This window comes from Brachionichthys hirsutus, chromosome 19, assembly GCF_040956055.1.
Source record: "Brachionichthys hirsutus isolate HB-005 chromosome 19, CSIRO-AGI_Bhir_v1, whole genome shotgun sequence".
NCBI lineage: Eukaryota > Metazoa > Chordata > Actinopteri > Lophiiformes > Brachionichthyidae > Brachionichthys > Brachionichthys hirsutus.
The window spans coordinates 1,655,913-1,676,578 of record NC_090915.1 but is presented as its reverse complement, the minus strand read 5'-3'; the positions used below and the strand labels follow the sequence as shown (position 1 = coordinate 1,676,578).

Here is a 20,666-nt window from a genome sequence, read left to right as displayed (position 1 = left end):
CCGTAACACACAACCGTAACACACAACCGTAACACACAACCGTAACACACAACCCTAACACACAACCCTAACACACAACCCTAACACACAACCGTAACACACAACCCTAACACACAACCCTAACACACAACCGTAACACACAACCGTAACACACAACCCTAACACACAACCCTAACACACAACCGTAACACACACATACAGCAGCGTTCGGCGTGCTGAAGGTCATTTAAAGTAAAAGTACTCGTAACCTCTTTTTGATGCTGATGGGAAGTTTACTTTACCTTCGGCCAGAGCTTAGCTTAGCCGCTTCACTGTTTCCAGCCTTATGCTAAGCTAAGCTAAGCTGCAGCTCTACCTGCTCGTACCTTCCTGAGGAGGTGGGATTCTGCTTTACCCTTAGTTTCAAAGTTAGCATCACGAGCTATGCAGTAACACACTCCAGGTGTACATATAAAGGAAAACGGTTTGATTAATGAACGGGGATGCCGTCTGTGGGAAACTGAAACGCAGCGGCTAATCTCCAGCCCATTAGCTGAACGCCTTCTCCCGACGGCAGCACGCTTCTGTCTGCAGTAACTGTTCATGGAGACCTTTTAACAACGGGCTTTCGCAGTGCAGCCCAATTGCTCAGTCTGTCCATGCAGCAGCCTTTTACTGTCCGGCCATGTGGAGAAGCGCCCGGCGCTGTCAGGGTTGATGTTGCCACTTTGCCGATCGTTTCTGTCTAACAGCTCGGAGGCTGAGAGCCTCTCCACGGAGAGAATCCCTAATCAAATTCCCTTTTATTCCTGCCTCCCTGAGCTCCTCACACAGAATCACACTGCATTACGACACGCTAACATATGCCAACATCCTTCTCTCCCATTCCTCCCTCTGTTCGCTCTCTTTTAGCTCCTCGCCGAGCCCATCGCTCATCCCTTCCCCTCCTCCTTCAATCAATCAGCGCCTTTAGTCTAAATAAGAAAAGCCGAGTTGTGGAAGAATTCCTCCCGTGCAGGTCGGCGGGATGTGCAGTGATGAAAGGACGCGGCGACAGAGAGGCCTATTAATAATGAAGCGCACGGGGCGCCAGCTGCCAAAAATAAGGAATAAGAGAAGCGGCGAGAGCCACGTGAACACCACAGCAAAAAGACAGAGGAGAGGGACGCGGTTTAAACTTAAATAAAAAACAATGCAGCAAAAAGGGAAGGAGGCGGTGCAGGAGGAAGGGGGTGCCACTCCTCCTGCTTTGCATTATTACTTACTGGAACCGGAGGGTGAACCAGCAATTGTACCTGAAAGAGAATAAGAAAGAGAGGAGATGAGAACGGGTTTATTTATGCATTAATTCTGCCTAAAGACTCGCCTCTCCCTCGTTCATCAGACTCGGGTGGCAGAGAGATCTTAAGAGCCGCCCTGGAACAATAAGGGCTTGTTGTAGGCCACCTCTAAAAGCCCCGGGGTAATTACGGGGTCTGCTGAACAACCCTCACATCCAGAGGTCCTCATCATATATGGATAGGCTGTTCCAGAGCGCCGCGCTTCCAGCAACTTCTTGCCTTTCTTCCATATTTATTGGGATTGTATTTATAGTTAGCTAGCTTAGTTTAGCGTGGATAATGCAATCTGACCCAGGCCAGTTCTGTGTGAGATGCAGGAGTTTAACAGAGCGGAAAGCTAAGCTAACGGACATTCATAGGACATCCTGGGTACGTACAGGTGTTGGGGTTTCCATTTGGGGCCGGCAGGTAGGACCCAGACTTCCAGGACTTGGCTTTGAAGCCCTTCTTGCAGCGCTGGCAGTCCTGGCCAGTGGTGTTGTGTTCACACTGGCACTGGAGGTTCCCATCTTGCAGCAGGCACTGGGAGGCATGGAGGTTGCACTTACACCTTGGAACGAAGGAGAGGACAGGTGTGACGAGCTGGCACGAGGCAGGAAGTGAAGGTTATCGATATACAACTGGCTGTAGGTGCTGTGTAATGACAGCTGACCCAAACACAACACTGTTCCAAAACTAGGCCATCCTGAAACATGTCCCTGCGGTCTCCCATCGCCTGCCAGGGGCTTTTTCTTTACCTGCACCCGTGATGCCAAGGACGCTACAAGCGTGGTGCTGGATCTATCGGACGGATTCAGTGATTGGCTGACAAAGACACCAATAAGAACTACTAGTAATAATAATTACTAGTGTAGAATAGTTATCTGTCAGAATCATGGATCAATAAACCTTTGCAGAAATGAAATGAGTTGACGCCTACGTCAAGTAGACTTTTTTTGGTCTCAAATTCAGTCACTGGCGAAGACCCAGTCCCCGTTTGAGTGTTGCTGCTTGCCAGTGCGGTTTGTCCCGTCGCCAATCCATCTGATTCCGTCTCGTTTGATTTCACCGGCAGCTCCGATCTTAAATCGCAATAATGAATCACGCTCTGTCGAAACCCACAAACGGTCAAAGGGAAACGCGGAATGATTGGCTGAAAGTAAAACGCTGAAACTCTTCACTGGCTCGAGTTGTTGCTTAACAGAACAGCGTTTTGTAATCATATCTGAAACAGTCTATTTGTGCCGTTTGTGGGCATGGCGATAAGTCCGCCTGTAACTCTTTGATGTGACCTCAGTAGAGGACCGGGCCCAGGTGGGCTCATGCAGAGATTGAATTTCTGCGGGGGAGGAAACGAGGATCTTGAGGACACTCTGCCGATATGACCTTAAATTAAAGTATTTTCCAGATGAGCGGCCGGACTGCAATCCGGTTTGTTCCACTGGAGTGAACAGCGATCCGCCTGCATCAAATATTCAAAGAACGGCCCGGCATTCTGGTGCGATGACGATTTCAATCTTTGTCCCTCTCGCTCTAATCGGCGCCTTCTCATTAGTTTGTATTGTCAACCCCAGTTTGGCTTCACGCGTGGAGCAGGCGACGTCTAATCGTTGAGAGGCGGCTCGAGCTGCACGCCAGATGTCTTTTAACACGTTGGCGCCTTCAGTCCAACAAATTGCCCACGTTTCTCTCGGATCGCCCGGAGGAGCTGACAAGACCGCCGCGGAGAATCCGCCCACTGACGGGGCCTCCTGTCTTCTCTGAAGGACACGCGCTGTCCTCTTAGCAAAGAGGGAAATTGAACATCTTTTCACGTCTTCTGCGTTTGATGCATTTGTCTGTGACAGACAACAGATCAGGCGCTCTGACTCACGCCTGCATGGAGTGACTGGCAGCTCCCAACATATCACGGCGCCTCGTCTCCTGCGTCTTCGGAGATGGGTTTCATCTTAAGACATGCCACTGAGTGCAGGATCTGCAGGTTGGACTTTAAAATCAATGCTGAAGGAGGAGCTGCGCTGATGGCGGCAGGAAATCGCCTCCGTCTGGACGTTCCATGTTCTCGGGATTCTCACCCTCCACCGGGATCCGTGAGGAACTGTCACTCCTTTGTGAATGTAATCACTGAAGCTAACTTCTGGGTCAGGCTCAAACTTTTCGGACACTCTCTCTGACCGGGCCAGGAGAACCTCTTAGACTCGTTCTGCATGAATGATGCCAGGCGCCGACTTCTAAGGCACTATTTGGGATAACGGCTTCCAATGGGGTTTCTCTCAATCCCTTTCATCAGCCCCCTCCCACACAAATAACACACACACACACACACACACACACACACACACACAACGGCAGGATCCATCACAAGCCTATCTGTTTACTCAGTGAGAGAGGGAGGAAGAGGAGTGAAGAAATGAGAGAAGGAAAGGGGAGGAAAAGACAAAGAAGGGCAAGAGGAAGTTGGACGACTGAGCCAGATGCATTCAAGTCTGCAGGAAAAAAAAAGTTGTCTCAACGAAGGTAAATAAAGGCCGGAGGACTTATGATTCCTGCCCTATGGGATCAAGGATGCCGGGGTGGATGGATAGGCTAAACCTTTCTCCAGAACTCTATCATCAGAATAGTACAAATAAATCATTACCTTCGGTTCTCCTAACATTTAAGTTGCTTATCTTGCCCCCCCCCCTCACCCGAGTGGTGTAAGGTCAGAAAACGGCTTCCTTTTGTTAGACGACATCCCATCTGGTTTATAGCGATCATAGCACCATTAGCATCTTGGACCAACAATGAATATTCGTATTTGAATTCGTAGGATTTGTTGGACCTTGAGGATTTCCGTCCTGGTTTGTTTTGTCACATGGCTATGCACCTCAAAGTCCTGATTTTATTTTGAAATCCCATCAAAAACATTGTCCCTGTTAGCCGTCTCACTTCAGGTGAAACACAGACACACGTTCATCTGGATGTCGTCTACGGCGTTCATTTATCTCTCGCTGTGTTTTTCTTATCCATGTCTGGAAGATTTTAATGCCTTGTGGGAAATGACAACCGTACATGGAGGCAATTCCAGGATATTAAAAATGAACTTCGCTGCAAAACGTCCACACGGACGCCGCCGTTTGTGTGCTGGTCATCTGCAGTATGATGTTTAAACTAAAAGTGCTTTAAGGAGTGTGTTCTAACACAATATAGGACATGCACCCCGCCTGAAAACCCATTTGTGTTTTGGTAAACTACACCTTATTATGAAGAGTCCCGACCGCCTCCCTGCAACACTCGAAGCCACGCTTCGTGGACTGAAACGCTCTTCTGAAGCAGATATAATCCCGTCAGTTATGTTTCCATGGAAGCCTTTTGCAGCACGTATGTGCATGCATGCATGCATGCATGCATGCATGCGTGTCGTTGGGACGTGAGACACGGCTGCGAGCTCAGAGGAGGCTTTGCAACGATGTGCAGTAATTATCTGTCAGATTCAGTCCCGCGTTTGTCTGTCCGTCCCCCTCAGACGGGCTGCCTGTTTTAGACAGCAGAGAACAGCAATTAGAGGAATAAATAATAAGACGGATAAACAAACATCAAGGGGGGAGCCGTGTGGTGGCAGCGCCTCAGGAAGCAGCAGTTAATGGGGCTCTCTCTGTCTCTTTACTCTAGTCGACGCCTAGTCCTCTAGTCCTCTCCGGGGACGCAGCTATCACTGCCTGTCTTTTATGTCCTCCTCCCACTGTATTTTTTCCGTCCATTGTAACCGCTCCGCTTCTTTCTTTCCGCTCTGATCCCTCATTTTATCCTGCAGCTCGCTCCCCTTTGGCTGCTTTAGCTGCTCTCCAGCGCTCGTCGAGGAGTAAATTGGATTGAGGGGTGTAGATGGTGCCGGAGGCTGGAGCAGGACGTACAGTAGGGAGGCCGGGCGAGATGGGAGGTGGAGCAGGAGGTACAGTAGGGAGGCCCCGGGCGAGATGGGAGGTGGAGCAGGAGGTACAGTAGGGAGGCTGGGTGAGATGGGAGGTGGAGCAGGAGGTACAGTAGGGAGGCTGGGCGAGATGGGAGGTGGAGCAGGAGGTACAGTCGGGAGGCTGGGTGAGATGGGAGGTGGAGCAGGAGGTACAGTCGGAAGGCTGGGCGAGATGGGAGGTGGAGCAGGAGGTACAGTAGGAGGCTGGATGAGATGGGAGGTGGAGCAGGAGGTACAGTAGGAGGCTGGGCGAGATGGGAGGTGGAGCAGGACGTACAGTAGGGAGGCCCCGGGCGAGATGGGAGGTGGAGCAGGAGGTACAGTAGGGAGGCTGGGCGAGATGGGAGGTGGAGCAGGAGGTACAGTAGGGAGGCCGGGCGAGATGGGAGGTGGAGCAGGAGGTACAGTAGGGAGGCCGGGCGAGATGGGAGGTGGAGCAGGAGGTACAGTAGGGAGGCCGGGCGAGATGGGAGGTGGAGCAGGAGGTACAGTGGGAGGCTGGGAGATGGGAGGTGGAGCAGGAGGTACAGTAGGGAGGCCGGGCGAGATGGGAGGTGGAGCAGGAGGTACAGTCGGGAGGCCGGGCGAGATGGGAGGTGGAGCAGGAGGTACAGTCGGAGGCTGGGCGAGATGGGAGGTGGAGCAGGAGGTACAGTAGGAGGCTGGGTGAGATGGGAGGTGGAGCAGGAGGTACAGTAGGGAGGCCGGGCGAGATGGGAGGTGGAGCAGGACGTACAGTAGGGAGGCTGGGCGAGATGGGAGGTGGAGCAGGAGGTACAGTAGGGAGGCTGGGCGAGATGGGAGGTGGAGCAGGAGGTACAGTAGGGAGGCCGGGCGAGATGGGAGGTGGAGCAGGACCACAGTAGGGAGGCTGGGCGAGATGGGAGGTGGAGCAGGAGGTACAGTAGGGAGGCCGGGCGAGATGGGAGGTGGAGCAGGAGGTACAGTAGGAGGCTGGGTGAGATGGGAGGTGGAGCAGGAGGTACAGTAGGGAGGCTGGGCGAGATGGGAGGTGGAGCAGGAGGTACAGTAGGGAGGCTGGGCGAGATGGGAGGTGGAGCAGGAGGTACAGTAGGGAGGCTGGGCGAGATGGGAGGTGGAGCAGGAGGTACAGTAGGGAGGCTGGGCGAGATGGGAGGTGGAGCAGGAGGTACAGTAGGGAGGCTGGGCGAGATGGGAGGTGGAGCAGGAGGTACAGTAGGAGGCTGGGCGAGATGGGAGGTGGAGCAGGAGGTACAGTAGGAGGCTGGGCGAGATGGGAGGTGGAGCAGGAGGTACAGTCGGGAGGCTGGGCGATGGTCTGACAGCCTGCCTGTCCCTCCTCCTCCAGCGGTGGAGCAGGAGGAGGGCCCCCACGTCCATGCGCTTTAACCCGTGATGACAGGCTGCATCAATGCGGCTTTGACCCAGCAGGAGGTCCCCCCCCCCCCCACCTCCCCTCTGCGTTTGATCGGCCCTCCCCGAGAACAACTTCCTCCCACGGCGCCACGTTCACACATCCTGCTGGAGTAACGGCCGTGAGAGTTTCAGGAGCGCTTCATGAGAGAAGAAGGCGTGAATGTTGGGATGAACTGGTGTCACGTGGGATAGGGAAGGGCCTCCTGCTGGTTCGGGAGGTGGGGGGGGGGGGGGGGGGGGGCGAACCTTTACACGAAGCGATGCGGTGCAGTAAAAGTGCAGCAGCTCCTCCCCCAAGAGGCGGTGGAAATGGTTTCAATCATTAAGCCAGTGTCTCAAACACATCAGGTGTCGACCAGGCGAGGGTGGGAGGAGCGTAACGCCGGGATCATTGATCAACATCACGCCTTATTGGCTCCTTCTGGAGTCTTTATTGCCGCGACCCCTCCCACTTCCTCCCCGGCCTCGCCTTGTAGATTCACACCAGCTAATTGGATTTGACTGCGTTTATCTTCCAGCTTCATAAATTTCTTTCTGTGAAGGAAGAAGATCGATTTTGCTCAAGTGCAGCCTCTCTTCAAACGTCCTGCCCCTCCCCCTCCCCCATCCATCCTTTGTGCTCCCTCCAGTCTAAACAGGTCATCTGACCCCCCGCCTTTAATCACAGTATTTGGTTCACACATTTCAATCAACGCCTCGTCTCATTAACTGATGACACGTTTAACATCGCTCCCCCCGAGTGTCTGCGTCGTGATCTAATGGAAGCTCTTAACAGCAAATGATGAGGATACAGACCCCCCCCCCCCCCCCCCATCTCTTTATCTAAATCCACTTTAAACATTTTTCCTGAGAGCATCTATAGCTGTGGGGGGGGGTCCCATTCCACACACTCCCATTTCCAAAACCTTTATAATACATTTGAGCAGATAAAATAAATAAATGTTGTTTTTAGCATCAAAAGAGAGCAAACGACAGAAAAAGACATCTTTAAATTATTCAGAGCAGGAGAATGACCTTGGTTATCTTTGCAATCCACACCGTGTGTGTGTGTGTGTGTGTGTGTGTTGGGGGGGGGGGGGGGGGGGGGCAAAGTTTGCAGCATTTCTGTTAATGCACGTCTTTGGATGGACACAGAGACAGAGATATTACATCTGACGGAGCGCATGACTGAATTATTTACGCAGGATACAGTAAATGACTCTGGCGTGCAAGCCCAGCCGGCGCTCGGGCCTGAGAGCAGCGACCTGATTGGTTGGTTTTGGTGATGTCAGCGGCAGGAGGCAGAGTCGGGCCTACTTTTACCGACCAGCTCTCTGAAGTATGTACGTGGAACAAAAACTAAATAATGGAGCCCGGGCACATCCTGTTCTCCTGTCCGGACCTCAGAGGACCGCAGAGCGTGTGCGTGTGTGTGTGCGTGTGTGTGTGCGTGTGTGTGTGCGTGTGTGCGTGTGTGTGCGTGTGTGCGTGTGTTACATGCCAGGTGTGAGAAAATGTCCGGTTTTTGCTGTCCTTTCAAACTAGAGAGGTAATTAAGGTGCAGCGTCCTCAGGACCTTGTTGCTGTACGAATGGGGCTCAGTGTTTGGATTCCTGCCCTTATTTAGAGGAGATTCTGTGTTAATTTATGGATTCATCTACAATTTATTTAAATAGTATTCATTGTCCACCCCGAGGGATATTGGTGTGTACGTATTTGGGCATGAATGGAAAGATTTTGCATATTATTGGCCCAAAAGGTTCAAGATAAAAGTAAAGAAATGCTGGACTGAAAGCTCAGAGCCGTCTTTGGGTGGGAGACACGGCCGCCGCATTCGCTCCATGAAAACGCACAAACACAAGAAAAGCAGAATCCTCCTAACCAGGCTGCATCATCGTCCAGCAGGGCCTCAGCCAATCAGATGCGTGCACGCTCCTGCTTGATCTCAACACCCACTCACTATCAAGAAAATCACAAAAAAGATCTGTTCATCTTTTTACTTCCTATTTATTCAGGCAATAACTTGATGCCGCGGCGGCGGGCTGGTAGAACCTGAACGGTTTCGCTGCTACTCTAAATATTCTCTGGAGCTTAGCGGGTCTGGCTCAGGAGGGACCCCCCCCACGGAGTCTTCATAGCCTCGGGTGGATCTGGGTCTGCTGTGTATAAATCAGGACATAAAACAGAATTCTCTCCGAGGCGATACGTCTGTCGTACAAACTTCTGAACCCCTAGCGTGTGCAGGCGCGTTATCATTAATTAACACGCCAACATATTTGGAATCCTGCAGCCGCCGGCGTCCAGCCGTCACCAATGTGCCTCGTTTTCTTTGCAAATATAAATAATTGAGATGATACTTCTCATTTTTCCAGCTGTGTTTTTTCTCATTTAAATGAACGTACACACACACACACGACCGCGGCGCTCCGGCGTAGCCACGTGTGCGTTAGCGTCTGATTCCGGTGAGGCCACGGAGGGGAGGATGCCCGGGGTAGAGGATCAGCGAGAGGACAGGGGTTAATATAATTATCCTGCTCAAACCTTGAGACTGGAAGGACATCATTAGTCATCGCGAGGAAAAGAGCCGGAGGAGAGGAGCGGGGGGGAGAAGGGGAAAGGAGAAAAGGTGGGAAGGAGCGCTTCAGAACACAACAATGCAGCTAGCAAGACGATTAGCAGGAGGACTCAAACTCGGGGGTCAAAACCCCCCAGAAATGTTTACGAGTCTCTGAGCTGCAGCAGAAACCGCTTCGCTTGTTCAGTAATTAGGATATTTTGCTTAATAATCTCCCATAAATGAATGACTTCGGGAGAAATGCGCTTCGTGTCTGACAGCGTCCTCGTGCAGCGGCGGCGCGGCTCCGTTCCCAGTTAATGAAATGACCTCTGGTTTCTGCAGGTTTAATATTGAAGATGCAGATTTAATATGAAGCTGTAGTTATTGAACTTTAGGAACAGTGGATGTTCTTCGGCCGCAAACGACTCGATGAATAATAAATCACGGATCTTCAAAGGACCCGTCTCGTGGCGGCAGCGGGCGGATTCGCCGCGCTGAAGGGTGTTGTCAAACCGAAGGCGTTTCAAGTTCTTCAAACTTGAAGCGCCTTCAATTGGTTAATTGAACGATAAAAAGAAAGTTCAGGTGAAATTCTTTGACTTATTCTTTATCTAAGTTATTCATTAGCACTCACACAACTCTTATTAAAATGTTTTCGCAAATTAACACGTGAAGTGTGGGCGGGGCTTGTTCTCGTTAACAGCCACATGGTTATTATTTTTGGACTCTAATCAATGCGCTGCTTACCCGTCCCGTTTACATGCTAGTAACGACGGCGCCGGGGTGTTTTTGAACGCACCGCTCCCGTAATAATGCTATGCTAATTACCGTCTTTTCCAAGGACGTCCTCCCGCTACCTCATGTTCTTCCACTTACAATTCCCAGCATGCCTTTCAGGTTTAAAGCACGCTTGCGGTATCAAGAGATTCCGCTCTCGCCAGATGCCGGGCGAGGCGAAGCTCCACGTGCTCGCAAGGAAAATTCTTTGTTGTATTTGTGAATTCAAAAGGACATTTATGGAGCGGGTGAGACGGGAGGGGAGGAAGACAGGAGGATCCACTGAAGAAGGAGAAGATGGAAAAAAAGAGGTTCGTCTGTTAAACAAAAGAAAAGCGCTGACTTGAACTTTCTCCCTCTCTGTGGAAGTAAACTGATTATCGGATCAGTTACAACCGTCGTGTCATAAATCATTGCATATGAGACGAGCCGCCGCTTTCTGCACGCCTTTCTCTTCTGGTGAGTCTTCATGAATGATTTAAAAAACGATCCGTTCCCGAGCCTCGTCTGGCTCCGAGGGAAGATGGCGCGGAGTGGGAGGAGTCTGGATGGGGTGGGAGGAGCCACATCTAGGTTTGTCCTCATTACACATCGTTCATTCACGAGGGAAAGCGTTTCTTTTCTCTTGAAACGGAACGGTGGAAAATACGGGGAATATGTGGGCCGACTGGCGCTCCAGGTGAGCTGGGGAATAATATTTACAGAGAATTACACCTCACATCATTCATCACCAAATCACACACCCCAGCTAGTCCCATGAAACTAGGAGTTAATCCATCATCTGCCTCGCTCCTCCCCCCCCCGATCCAGGCTTACGTCTCCCGGTCTCTCACCTTCACTCACGAAGGACACCAAGGAAAACTTTGCTGCAGTTCGGAAAGAGCGGTGACAGTCTCCGGCGACAAAGTCACGCCGCATGGATGATAAAAGACTGGACGGCGGCAAAGGGGGGGGGGGCATGTGTTCTACGGACTCGCCTGGAGGTCTCACTGTCATCCTCATTCAGGCTCCCGTCCAACGGAAAAACCAGTCGGACTCAGCCAGAGAGTCTTCTCAAATGTTACACTGACATTACCCACAATGCAACGCTCTCAAAGCTTTGTGGTGAGCCGATCAGCAGGGGTGGGCTCAGGGGTCACCGTGTCTTCCACTCAGCTCAATCCCAGAACCCCCCCGTTCCCCATCCGGTTCCGTTGGATTCTCGTCTTTTAGTTCATGTTTTCATGTTAAGCCCGTTTACCTTTGAGAATAACGTGAACATTGATTGGTATTGATTGGCTTCAGCACATTAAGATTTACACATTGACATCGGATTGGTTTAAATTCCACCCCTTCACAGGGAGACGCAGACTGTTCCCGGGACCGCCCCTTAAACCACGAGATCACAATGCAGGAGGAAGTGAGATGAAAAGGATGCTTATTAAAACGGGGAGCAAAGATCAGAGGCGAGGAGAGTTCTGTGCAGCAGAGTTCTGCGGCGCCGGCTGTCACCGTGCAGCACAAACAGAACGCCAGCGGTCGTTAAAATGCTTTCCTCTTATCCTCAACATGTTAATGTACAACAGGAAAGTTTCCCACGCCAGTCTTTTGCAATCTGGGAGGAGCTTCGACCTCTCAGCGCATCAGTCGTCAGCAGGGCGCCGGAACGCAGACGCACAACAGAAAAACGAGTCCAGCAAACATGAAACACGGCGCCGGTCCATAAACACTCGCAATATCATTAGCATTCATGTAGCCCGCCTTTTTTATTTCATGGCACGTCTGCTGTTACTATTGGAAAATAATGAGCTGCTGGAAAGGGATGGCGTTGAGTGGTCGAAGCCCACAGAACCGAACCGGGCCTGAACGCAGAACCGAACCGGGCCTGTACGCAGAACCGAACCGGGCCTGAAGGCAGAACCGAACCGGGCCTGAAGGCAGAACCGAACCGGGTCTGAACGCAGAATCGAACCGGGCCTGTACGCAGAATCGAACCGGGCCTGTACGCAGAACCGAACCGGGCCTGTACGCAGAACCGAACCGGGCCTGAATGCAGAACTGAACCGCGCCTGTACGCAGAGCCGAACCGGGGCTGAAGGCAGAACCGAACCGCACCTGAACGCAGAACCGAACCGCGCCTGTACGCAGAACCGAACCGCGCCTGTACGCAGAACTGAACCGGGCCTGAACGCAGAACCGGACCTCGCCTGAAAGCAGAACCGGACCAGCAGGGCTGATCCTCAGCGACGCCTCCATCCCGTTTTAGCCAGTATGCTAACTTTAGCGGCGTGATTGATGTCATTGGACGATCGGTGGCGAACAGCCTGCAAACGTGGCATCTTTTAAATGTCATTCAGCCTCCATCAGCCAATCAGATCACGGCGAGCGGGCCTAATGCCGCGGCGATTACCAGCCAGGAGAGAAAAACGATGCAGACTCCGTCCTCTTCCTCTCCGTCTTGGCCTTAATCCACTTAGTTGTCTCTTCCTGAGCTTACAGCCTTTCCTTTATTCCATTATAAAGACCCAACTTACGACCTGCTGCTTATTTCATTAAAAAGGCCCGATCCGTGACCCCGCAGCTAATCCATAACGCAGACTACAGGCCGCGGTCCACGCCGCGGTCCGGCAGGCTGGCTGACAGATGGAGCGGAGCGCCGAGGAATGAGGCGGGATCCCGGCGCTCCGCTTACGAGCGCCGCTTTCCCACGAATGTGATTTCACCGAGGTAAACGATGATGGAGTCGAGGCTTTGCTCCTCTACCTTTGATGGCTTTCACAGGCGCCATCAGTGATATGGAAATGAGCACATCAAAGGGCGCCGTAAAGCCCGAGCGCCTCGGCTTCAAGCTCAAAGCGTCGCCTGCTGCGGTTAACCTTGGGAGAACTTTGCGGCGGGACGCGAGCCGACGCTGATTCACATGATAATCCTCGGATCAGCTCCATCCCGCTCCTCTCTGACCTCTGGCTGCCCTTCACCCCGGACGCCCTCTCACCGATCCCTCCAGATCCAGTTTGCTGAGTGTTTTCACTGCGTCCACAGATCTAAATTTACCGCCTCCCTCCCACCGAACCTGACTTCTCAGCTTAATGGCCTCTCGGGTTACGTATTTATTGATAAAGCAGCAGTATCTAGCCCTGAGTACCTGAGTACCTGCCTTCCTGCGTACCTGCGCCGGCCCGTAGAGGAAGCACCGCCTCCTCTCTGTGAGGCTCTATCCAGGCTCAACTTAAGAGAGGTTAGCTAATGATGCTTATTTTACCCGGGTTCAGCTGCAGGGCCGCGGCGAGACACACAATACGGCCAGGAAGTGACTGCCGTCCCCTCTCCATCGATAAACGCCGGCGTATCTCATTACCGTGGCGACCTGCGGTACACTGCCACTCGGTCTGGATGATATAAAACCCATTTGAGTGCAGCAGCAGTGGAGGGGAAGATTCATTATTCAAATTTTAGGCATTGGAAATCCCAACATGTTACCGAGGCCAGATGAGCGGAGATGAAATAGCTTAGCCTTTTGTCCGGCGAGCGTTGACTAATCGTCTCGCTCCCCAAAATCAATTTCCCAGCCGTAAGCGTCAGACACTCCTGATTGTACCGTACTGTTGAAGACCTCCCACCACTATCACCGAATACTCCTGCTGGCTGCCCAGAATAATTTATTGATTAGTGATTATGTTACGGGAGGTGTGGGCGGAAGACAGCTGGGGGATGGAAGGATGAAAAGATGGAGGGCTGGAAGGATGGAGGATGAAAAGATGGAGGGATGCATGTTAAAATCAAGAGAGTTTTGAAATTGGAAAGTTGAAGGAGAAACGTTTCAAGCAACAGGAATTCTAGATGGATGTTTAATTCTGAAACGGCGCACCTGACTCCTAAAATAAAGGAACGATCTCACTACTTAAGAAAAGCAACGTTTGATTTTTATACTTTATACTTGCTGGTTGTGGAGGATGATGGAAGCAACGGCCTGATCCCTCCATCGGTCTGAGTCTGTGCCCAGCCTGAAAAGTGGTTGTGATCAATACCTGCAGGGTCGTTCCAGAGGGTGTGTGTGTGTGTGTGTGTGTGTGTGTGTGTGCTGTGTCAGCATCCACTCAGGACTTCATCACACTCCCACATACCTTGAATCCACAGAAACACATAAATGCCTCTGATACACACACACACCGTCCCTCCCATCCCAACGAGGATGTTAAATACCATTCAAATGTCAGTCTTCTGTATTGATTGGAAAAATAGTAAAGATGCCGTCTTGATGCTAACTAGGAGCGTGGATGGCGTCTTGATGCTAACTAGGAGCGTGGATGGCGTCTTGATGCTAACTGGGAGCGTGGATGGCGTCTTGATGCTAACTAGGAGCGTGGATGGCGTCTTGATGCTAACTAGGAGCGTGGATGGCATCTTTATGCTAACCAGGAGCGTGGATAGTGTCTTGATGCTAACCAGGAGCGTGGATAGTGTCTTGATGCTAACTAGGAGCGTGGATGGCGTCTTTATGCTAACCAGGAGCGTGGATAGTGTCTTGATGCTAACTAGGAGCATGGATGGCGTCTTGATGCTAACTAGGAGCATGGATGGCGTCTTGATGCTAACTAGGAGCGTGGATGGCGTCTTTATGCTAACCAGGAGCGTGGATAGTGTCTTGATGCTAACCAGGAGCGTGGATAGTGTCTTGATGCTAACTAGGAGCGTGGATGGCGTCTTGATGCTAACTAGGAGCGTGGATGGCGTCTTGATGCTAACCAGGAGCGTGGATGGCGTCTTGATGCTAACTAGGAGCGTGGATGGCGTCTTGATGCTAACTAGGAGCGTGGATGGCGTCTTGATGCTAACTAGGAGCGTGGATGGCGTCTTGATGCTAACTAGGAGCGTGGATGGCATCTTTATGCTAACTAGGAGCGTGGATAGTGTCTTGATGCTAACTAGGAGCATGGATGGCGTCTTGATGCTAACTAGGAGCGTGGATGCCGTCTTGATGCTAACTAGGAGCGTGGATGGCGTCTTTATGCTAACTAGGAGCGTGGATGGCGTCTTTATGCTAACCAGGAGCACGTTCTTAATGACTCTCTGCTTCATGTCATTTTATATATTTGTCAAATGTAATGAGAAAAGCATCAACAAAGATCAGCTGATGCTTTCCAGGTGTCGGGTGCATCGTTTCATGTCGCGCTCTGATTGGTTGGATGGTGGATGTGGACCGGAGCAGCAGGCGGTGACCGAAGCTCTAAATGTGCTGGCGTCGGACTCGTCGTGATGCGGGACCAAAGACTCGACCGTGTTTGTCTCACAATTGTCAGCTTTCATGTCGACAGCACCAAAGGAGGGAGGTGTAAAGGAGCCACGAGGGAGAATGTGGGATCCAAGAAAGCAGCCACACAATTAGCATTTAGCTGACTAGCAGCTCTTTTCCCTCGCTTCGTGCATTTTTAGATTTTATCGCCTCGTACCAGTTTATCCCAAGTGACTATTTTTAATGTAAAAATATTTACGTCTCCCGAATGAAGGCAAAATGGACCCTCACCTGGCAGGTACCTCGATGTTGGAGATGGCGTAGAAGTACTTGAGCAGGTTGTCCCGCTGGACGTAGGTGCCTCCGAGGGCGGGCCTGAGGAGCCTCAGCCTCAGGTTGGTGAAGGTGAAGAAGTCCCTCAGGCCCTTCATACTCTCCATGCGGGTGTACAGGCTGTCCATGTTCTGCAGCCGCGGCCCTGCAAACACGGCGAAGCGCCCCCGGACCTCCAACTTCACGTTCTTGTCGTTCTTGGAGCCCACCCAGCGGGAGTACTGCTCGGTGCAGATGACCCGTGTGATGTTTGCCGGCGAAAGGTCACGCACGTGTTTGGGCACCATGTTGAAGGCGTCCAAGCAGTCGTCGGCGTAGAACTGGTACGGCTGCCAGGAGCGCCCGTGGTCCATGGACTTATCCAGGACCATGACGGTGGGGCGCCCGTACTCGAAGCTGATCTGGAGGTCGTCTGTGAGCTCCAGGCTCTTGTTCCAGGACATGGTGATGTTGGCGAGCAGCGGCTCCGGGTGGCGGCGCCACGTGACCGTCTGCCAGTAGGTGATCAGGCTATTACGCTCACGGTCCTGCATCAGCTGGGGAGGGTGGGCCAAGTCCGGGTTGGAGGCGTCGCACTCATCGCTGCACAGGTACGGGTTCTCCTAAAAGTGGGAGGGCGACAGAGCGGCGAGTAGCCTGTTATCAACATTCATAATTCATCCTCTTCAACAAAGAAATTACAGCAATTAATAAATAAATTGCTGCAAACTAATTGTCGATCGGCGAACGTGGGGTCGCCCAGGAGGTTTGGTTGCTTCATCAATTTCCTAATCGAGAGCGACACAGGCTTCACAAAATCATTTTATAAATATGTCCCAGCTAATGAGAAAACAAAACGTGTTGCAGGTAAAGCTCAGAGGATTCTCTCTCTCTCTGTAAGCGGCCTCGGTGTTAACCTGAGGATGAGGAGGATCGAGTATCGAGAAGAAGAGCGCCTTAAAAACCTGCCCGGGAGCCAAAAAGTAAACTCGCTGAACAACAGGAAGTGTGAAGGTCAGGAGGATGGTGCACCATCCCCGGACAGAGTGCAGCTGCACTTTTAACTCCGGAGTATTGATCCTCCTCTTCTACTGATCTAAGACGATCGGCTGCAGCGACCCCCCCCCCTCCCCATTAGTCAGGGGTCAATGGGTTCGTTCAAACGTCTTTCACTTCCTGTTTAGCTGATCTCTGCTCGTCCGCCCTTCGACTTTCCACAGCCCCCCAGCCAGACTTCGGATAGCTTTCCACATTCCCGGTTCCCGGAATCTGTAATTCCCGCTGGCCGGCTTGTCGGATTGAGCCGTTTGCAGACATTTGAATGAAGCCGCTCGGCTGACTTCCACATCGCTGCAGAATTTAAATATTTGCACAAAGAAATCCCCGAGATCCTCGCAGTGATTAATTTGCTGAATGTAGCTGCAGCGTTGTTTGGGTTGTACCAAACGCTCCGAGGACGCACTAATTACCCTGAGAGGGGGATTCTTCTCTTTGGGGTTCACCCATAAAGTTGTTCAGCGTGTCGGGGGGTCGCTATTAATACGATCTGTCCAAGCAGGGCTTATTTCATTACACCTGGAAAAACCAACGATTGTGTATTTGTGTGTGTCTTCTTCTAAAGCTGAAGTAACGGAGTCCATTTTACCGCCGACGTCTTTTATTAATCAACCCCTTCATCCTCTTCAGATCACGTGGGGGTCGAGCCCACGTGATATAAATTACTTCTTTTAGTTTCTTCTCTGATGCGAAATAGTTTTTAGTTTTTTTTGCTCCCACAAAAGCTGATTTTTCAATCCAAATATCACTTCAAACAGCAGTTTGTTCTTCTTATGAAAGCGATGCTGCTTCATATTAACGGACTGAACCAGCAGATCGTGTGTCAACAAGCCGCCGGATCCAGCCTCTGAATAAAGCCATCAGACTGTACCGATGAGGGGGGGGGGGGGTTATAAATCCTATGATTTATGGAGACGACGCAGAGGAAAGAGAAAACTCCAAACATAAGCGAACGCTGAGACGGCGCCGAGAGCAGCAAAACAAAAAGACAACGCAGGATCATAATGCAAGAGATGCAGCAGTGAAACGGGAGTATCTGCCCCCCCCCCACCCCCCACCAAAAGAAACTGCTGATAATCTATCTCTGTCCTCCCCCTGGAATGACACGGCAGCGTTCTTTATCTGATAACCCAATTATCTCCCTCTCACTGTCAGTGCAAATACACTTAGGGTGATAATCTGCAACGAGCAACTGAAGCGGCTCTGGATTAGACGAAGGGGGGGGGGGGGGTCCAAGTCAGGAACTCCAGGATGTGCCCTCCATGAGCGCCTCGCAGCCGGGGCGGGATTGGCAGGCTCCCTCCCCCCATCGGCCCTGTTCTGGCCCGTGTGTGTAGCAGCTGTTCATCGGGCCGCTCTGGCCTCCCCGGGCCCATCAGAACCGGCTCCGGTGGAGGTCACGTGTTCTTGTAGCAGGATGTAGGATGAATGCATTTTTTTAATCCCCCCCCCATGAGAGATTTACGAGCGAGGTCGTGTGTAAGCCCTTTGTGTTCCCTGTCCTCCTTATCCCACTCGGCCTCCTGCCACCGTCCTTCCCAGGATGAACACACACCTGCAACCACACACACACGCACACGCACACGCACACACGCACGCACGCACGCACGCACACGCACGCACAGTTCCTGGCTAACTGCTGCGACAGGTGGCCCACACTGCTAAGCCCCTCCAGCAATTATCCTCGCCGGGATCCCGTCTCCACGACAACCGCTCGCCTGATGCCCCTGCTGATGCCCCTGCTGATGCCCCTGCTGATGCCCCTGCTGATGCCCCTGCTGATGCCCCTGCTGATGACAGACGTCCTTGTTGTCGCTAGGCGGATAACAACTCTTTAATAACTCCCAGTGTCTTCGTGGATCGGCGCAGAGGAGACGAGGACCGCAGCGAAAACAGTGACCCAAATCTCGACTTACATGCAGCAGAGGTGAATCGGGGTGTGTGTGTGTGACCCTGTGATGAACTGGCAAGCCCCGCCTCCTGCCCAGAGTCAGCTGGGATAGGCTCCACCCCCAGCGACCCTAGACAGGATGAACAGCGACATAAAAAGCGCCTCAGACACGCCTCCGTTTAGAAGTCACAGAATCAGGAAGCTGCCATGCTGCAATGACATCATAATGAAACAGAAGAAGAGGAGCGCCCGCCCCCCCCCCCCCCCCCCTCTTGTCTCGGTTTTATGAGCCCTCCTGTCCTCCTCTCTTCCTCCTCGTCCTCCTCATTTCTTTCTCCACTTACAGAAGTTTCGCAGTTATATTGCTAGCAAGGGGAATAAAGGCAGGGACACACTCAAAGAACAGAATTCATTTTGGACCATCATCAAATGAAATGCCCCCCCCCCCCCCCCCCAAAAAAAAGAAAGAACAGAGGGATATTGCTTTTTCACTTAGAACGTTAATCTTTTTTATTTTGTCTGAGGTTTTTCAATCATCGTGGAGATCCCAGTTACCCTGAGTGAAGATGGTGTGTGTGTGTGTGTGTGTGTGTGTGTGTGTGTGTGTGCGTGTGCGTGCGCTGCCTGGATCACATTTACAAGATGCGTGTCTCAGAATGAGCTGAAAAGCCCCGATGAGGTGCGTTCAGGTAACAGCTGTTATCGTTTGTTCTTAAATCTAAAGGAATCACGACGGAGGAGACGGACGAGGCCGAACAACGGCGTTCGTGTTACTGTTTGCATGCTGCAGAACCCGGTAACGGATCCAACAGGATGTGGACGAGTTCCACCGGAGCCGCTGGCTTCGGCCGGAGAGGAGGATCGGATCAGATCGGATCGGGTCGCAGAGCCCTGGTAATCCTTCTCTTTTTCCACAAGCTCCGATTTTTTAAACGTTCAGAGTTGCGGTCTTCAGATTTCATGCGGCCCCCCCTGGAGCCACAAAAGGCCGTTTACAACGTTCTCCCAGGCAGATGTGTGACCCCGGCGTGCCGGGCTCTAATGGCGGCGCCGGGTCCGTAATGTTAAAGGGACATTCTACTCTTTGTCGGCCGGGCGTTGGTTCTGATCGCATCGCGCTCAGGAGCGGAAATCTCTTCAAGCAGAAACACAGGAGCGGTCGTTAGCTCAGGTAGGGGGCGCCAAATCCAATTATTGGAATAAACACTAATCAATCACATTTGGAATAAATCAACTTTCCAGTCCAGCTCCTCTTAGCGTCCCCTCAGTGGAGGACAAATCTCATGTCCAACCGTCCCCCCGCTCTGCCAACACAGCGATCACTTTCAACCGTGTTCTGATGGGGAGGCGAGCCATGCCATGACATCACTCCCCCCCCCCCCCCCGATTGTACCAGTGCTCTTTCTTTTTCTCTCTGTTCCCCTCATTAAATATGCCCCGCCCCGTCCCACCTGCCCACGCTGTGCTCAAATCCACCTCCAGGGTGTGTTATCGGGCCGTCGGCCACACGGCTCGGCTTTTACCCCTGGGGGGGGGGGGGGTTACATCGGGGATGGCCTACCCTGGGTGTGCCTAACCTCGACGGCCCACTGCTGGGCGGGGCAGGCAGCAGGACGTAGGCCCAGTCTGGGACGCAGCGATCCACGCTACCAGCTGCCATCTTCCTCCCTTCCTGCGTCCTCCTCTTCCGCTGCTGCGCGGCTTCTCTCCTCTCATGTCTATTTTTAGAGCTGGCTGATTTCTGCCTTCTAAAACGGGAAAATGTGTTGTGGAACAGGAAGGTGTGCGTGTGTGTGTGTGCGTGTGTGTGCCTACTACATCGTGCACGGTTGAAGGTTCTGGTTGAAAACAAGGAGCACCTTTTTAACGTTTCTCATGGACACTGCGCTGCAGCTCTCATCTCATCTTTGTGCTTAGCTAAGCTCAGATCTTCCTCGCCGCTCCTTCATCATTAGCTAGCCCCCTCTGCCTCGCCCCCTTCTAACCTCCTCACTCCATCATCCTCGACTCTGTGGTAGCTATCATAGAGAGGAACTACAAAGGAACCACTGAAGCTAGTGACAGTGGCTTCTTTGTCAAAGCGCTGGAGGCTCGGCTCAGGATGGAGAACGCTGCATTCCCGGAAAACAAGATGGATAAATGGAGTCGGGGGGGGGGGGGGGGGTCCCTACGGAGACGGAGAGACCAAATAAATACTGTAAACCAGTGCGAGCGGGGAAAGATACAGTACGCCA

At 52.2% G+C, this 20,666-nt stretch overlaps 1 protein-coding gene across 1 annotated transcript in view; it reads right to left on the bottom strand.

Annotated features, from left to right (window-relative positions):
• ntng2b (netrin g2b) overlaps positions 1 to 20,092 on the bottom strand; it is a 35,249-nt gene extending 15,157 nt beyond the window's left edge. Inside the window, exons 1-4 of the mRNA XM_068753124.1 lie at positions 19,994 to 20,092; positions 15,465 to 16,108; positions 1,693 to 1,869; positions 1,464 to 1,483 (exon numbers count right to left, since the gene is read on the bottom strand). Coding sequence (XP_068609225.1) covers positions 1,464 to 1,483; positions 1,693 to 1,869; positions 15,465 to 16,108; positions 19,994 to 20,092 — 940 coding nt within the window. The remainder of the gene's footprint in view (positions 1 to 1,463; positions 1,484 to 1,692; positions 1,870 to 15,464; positions 16,109 to 19,993) is intronic.
• Positions 20,093 to 20,666: the final 574 nt, after the last annotated feature.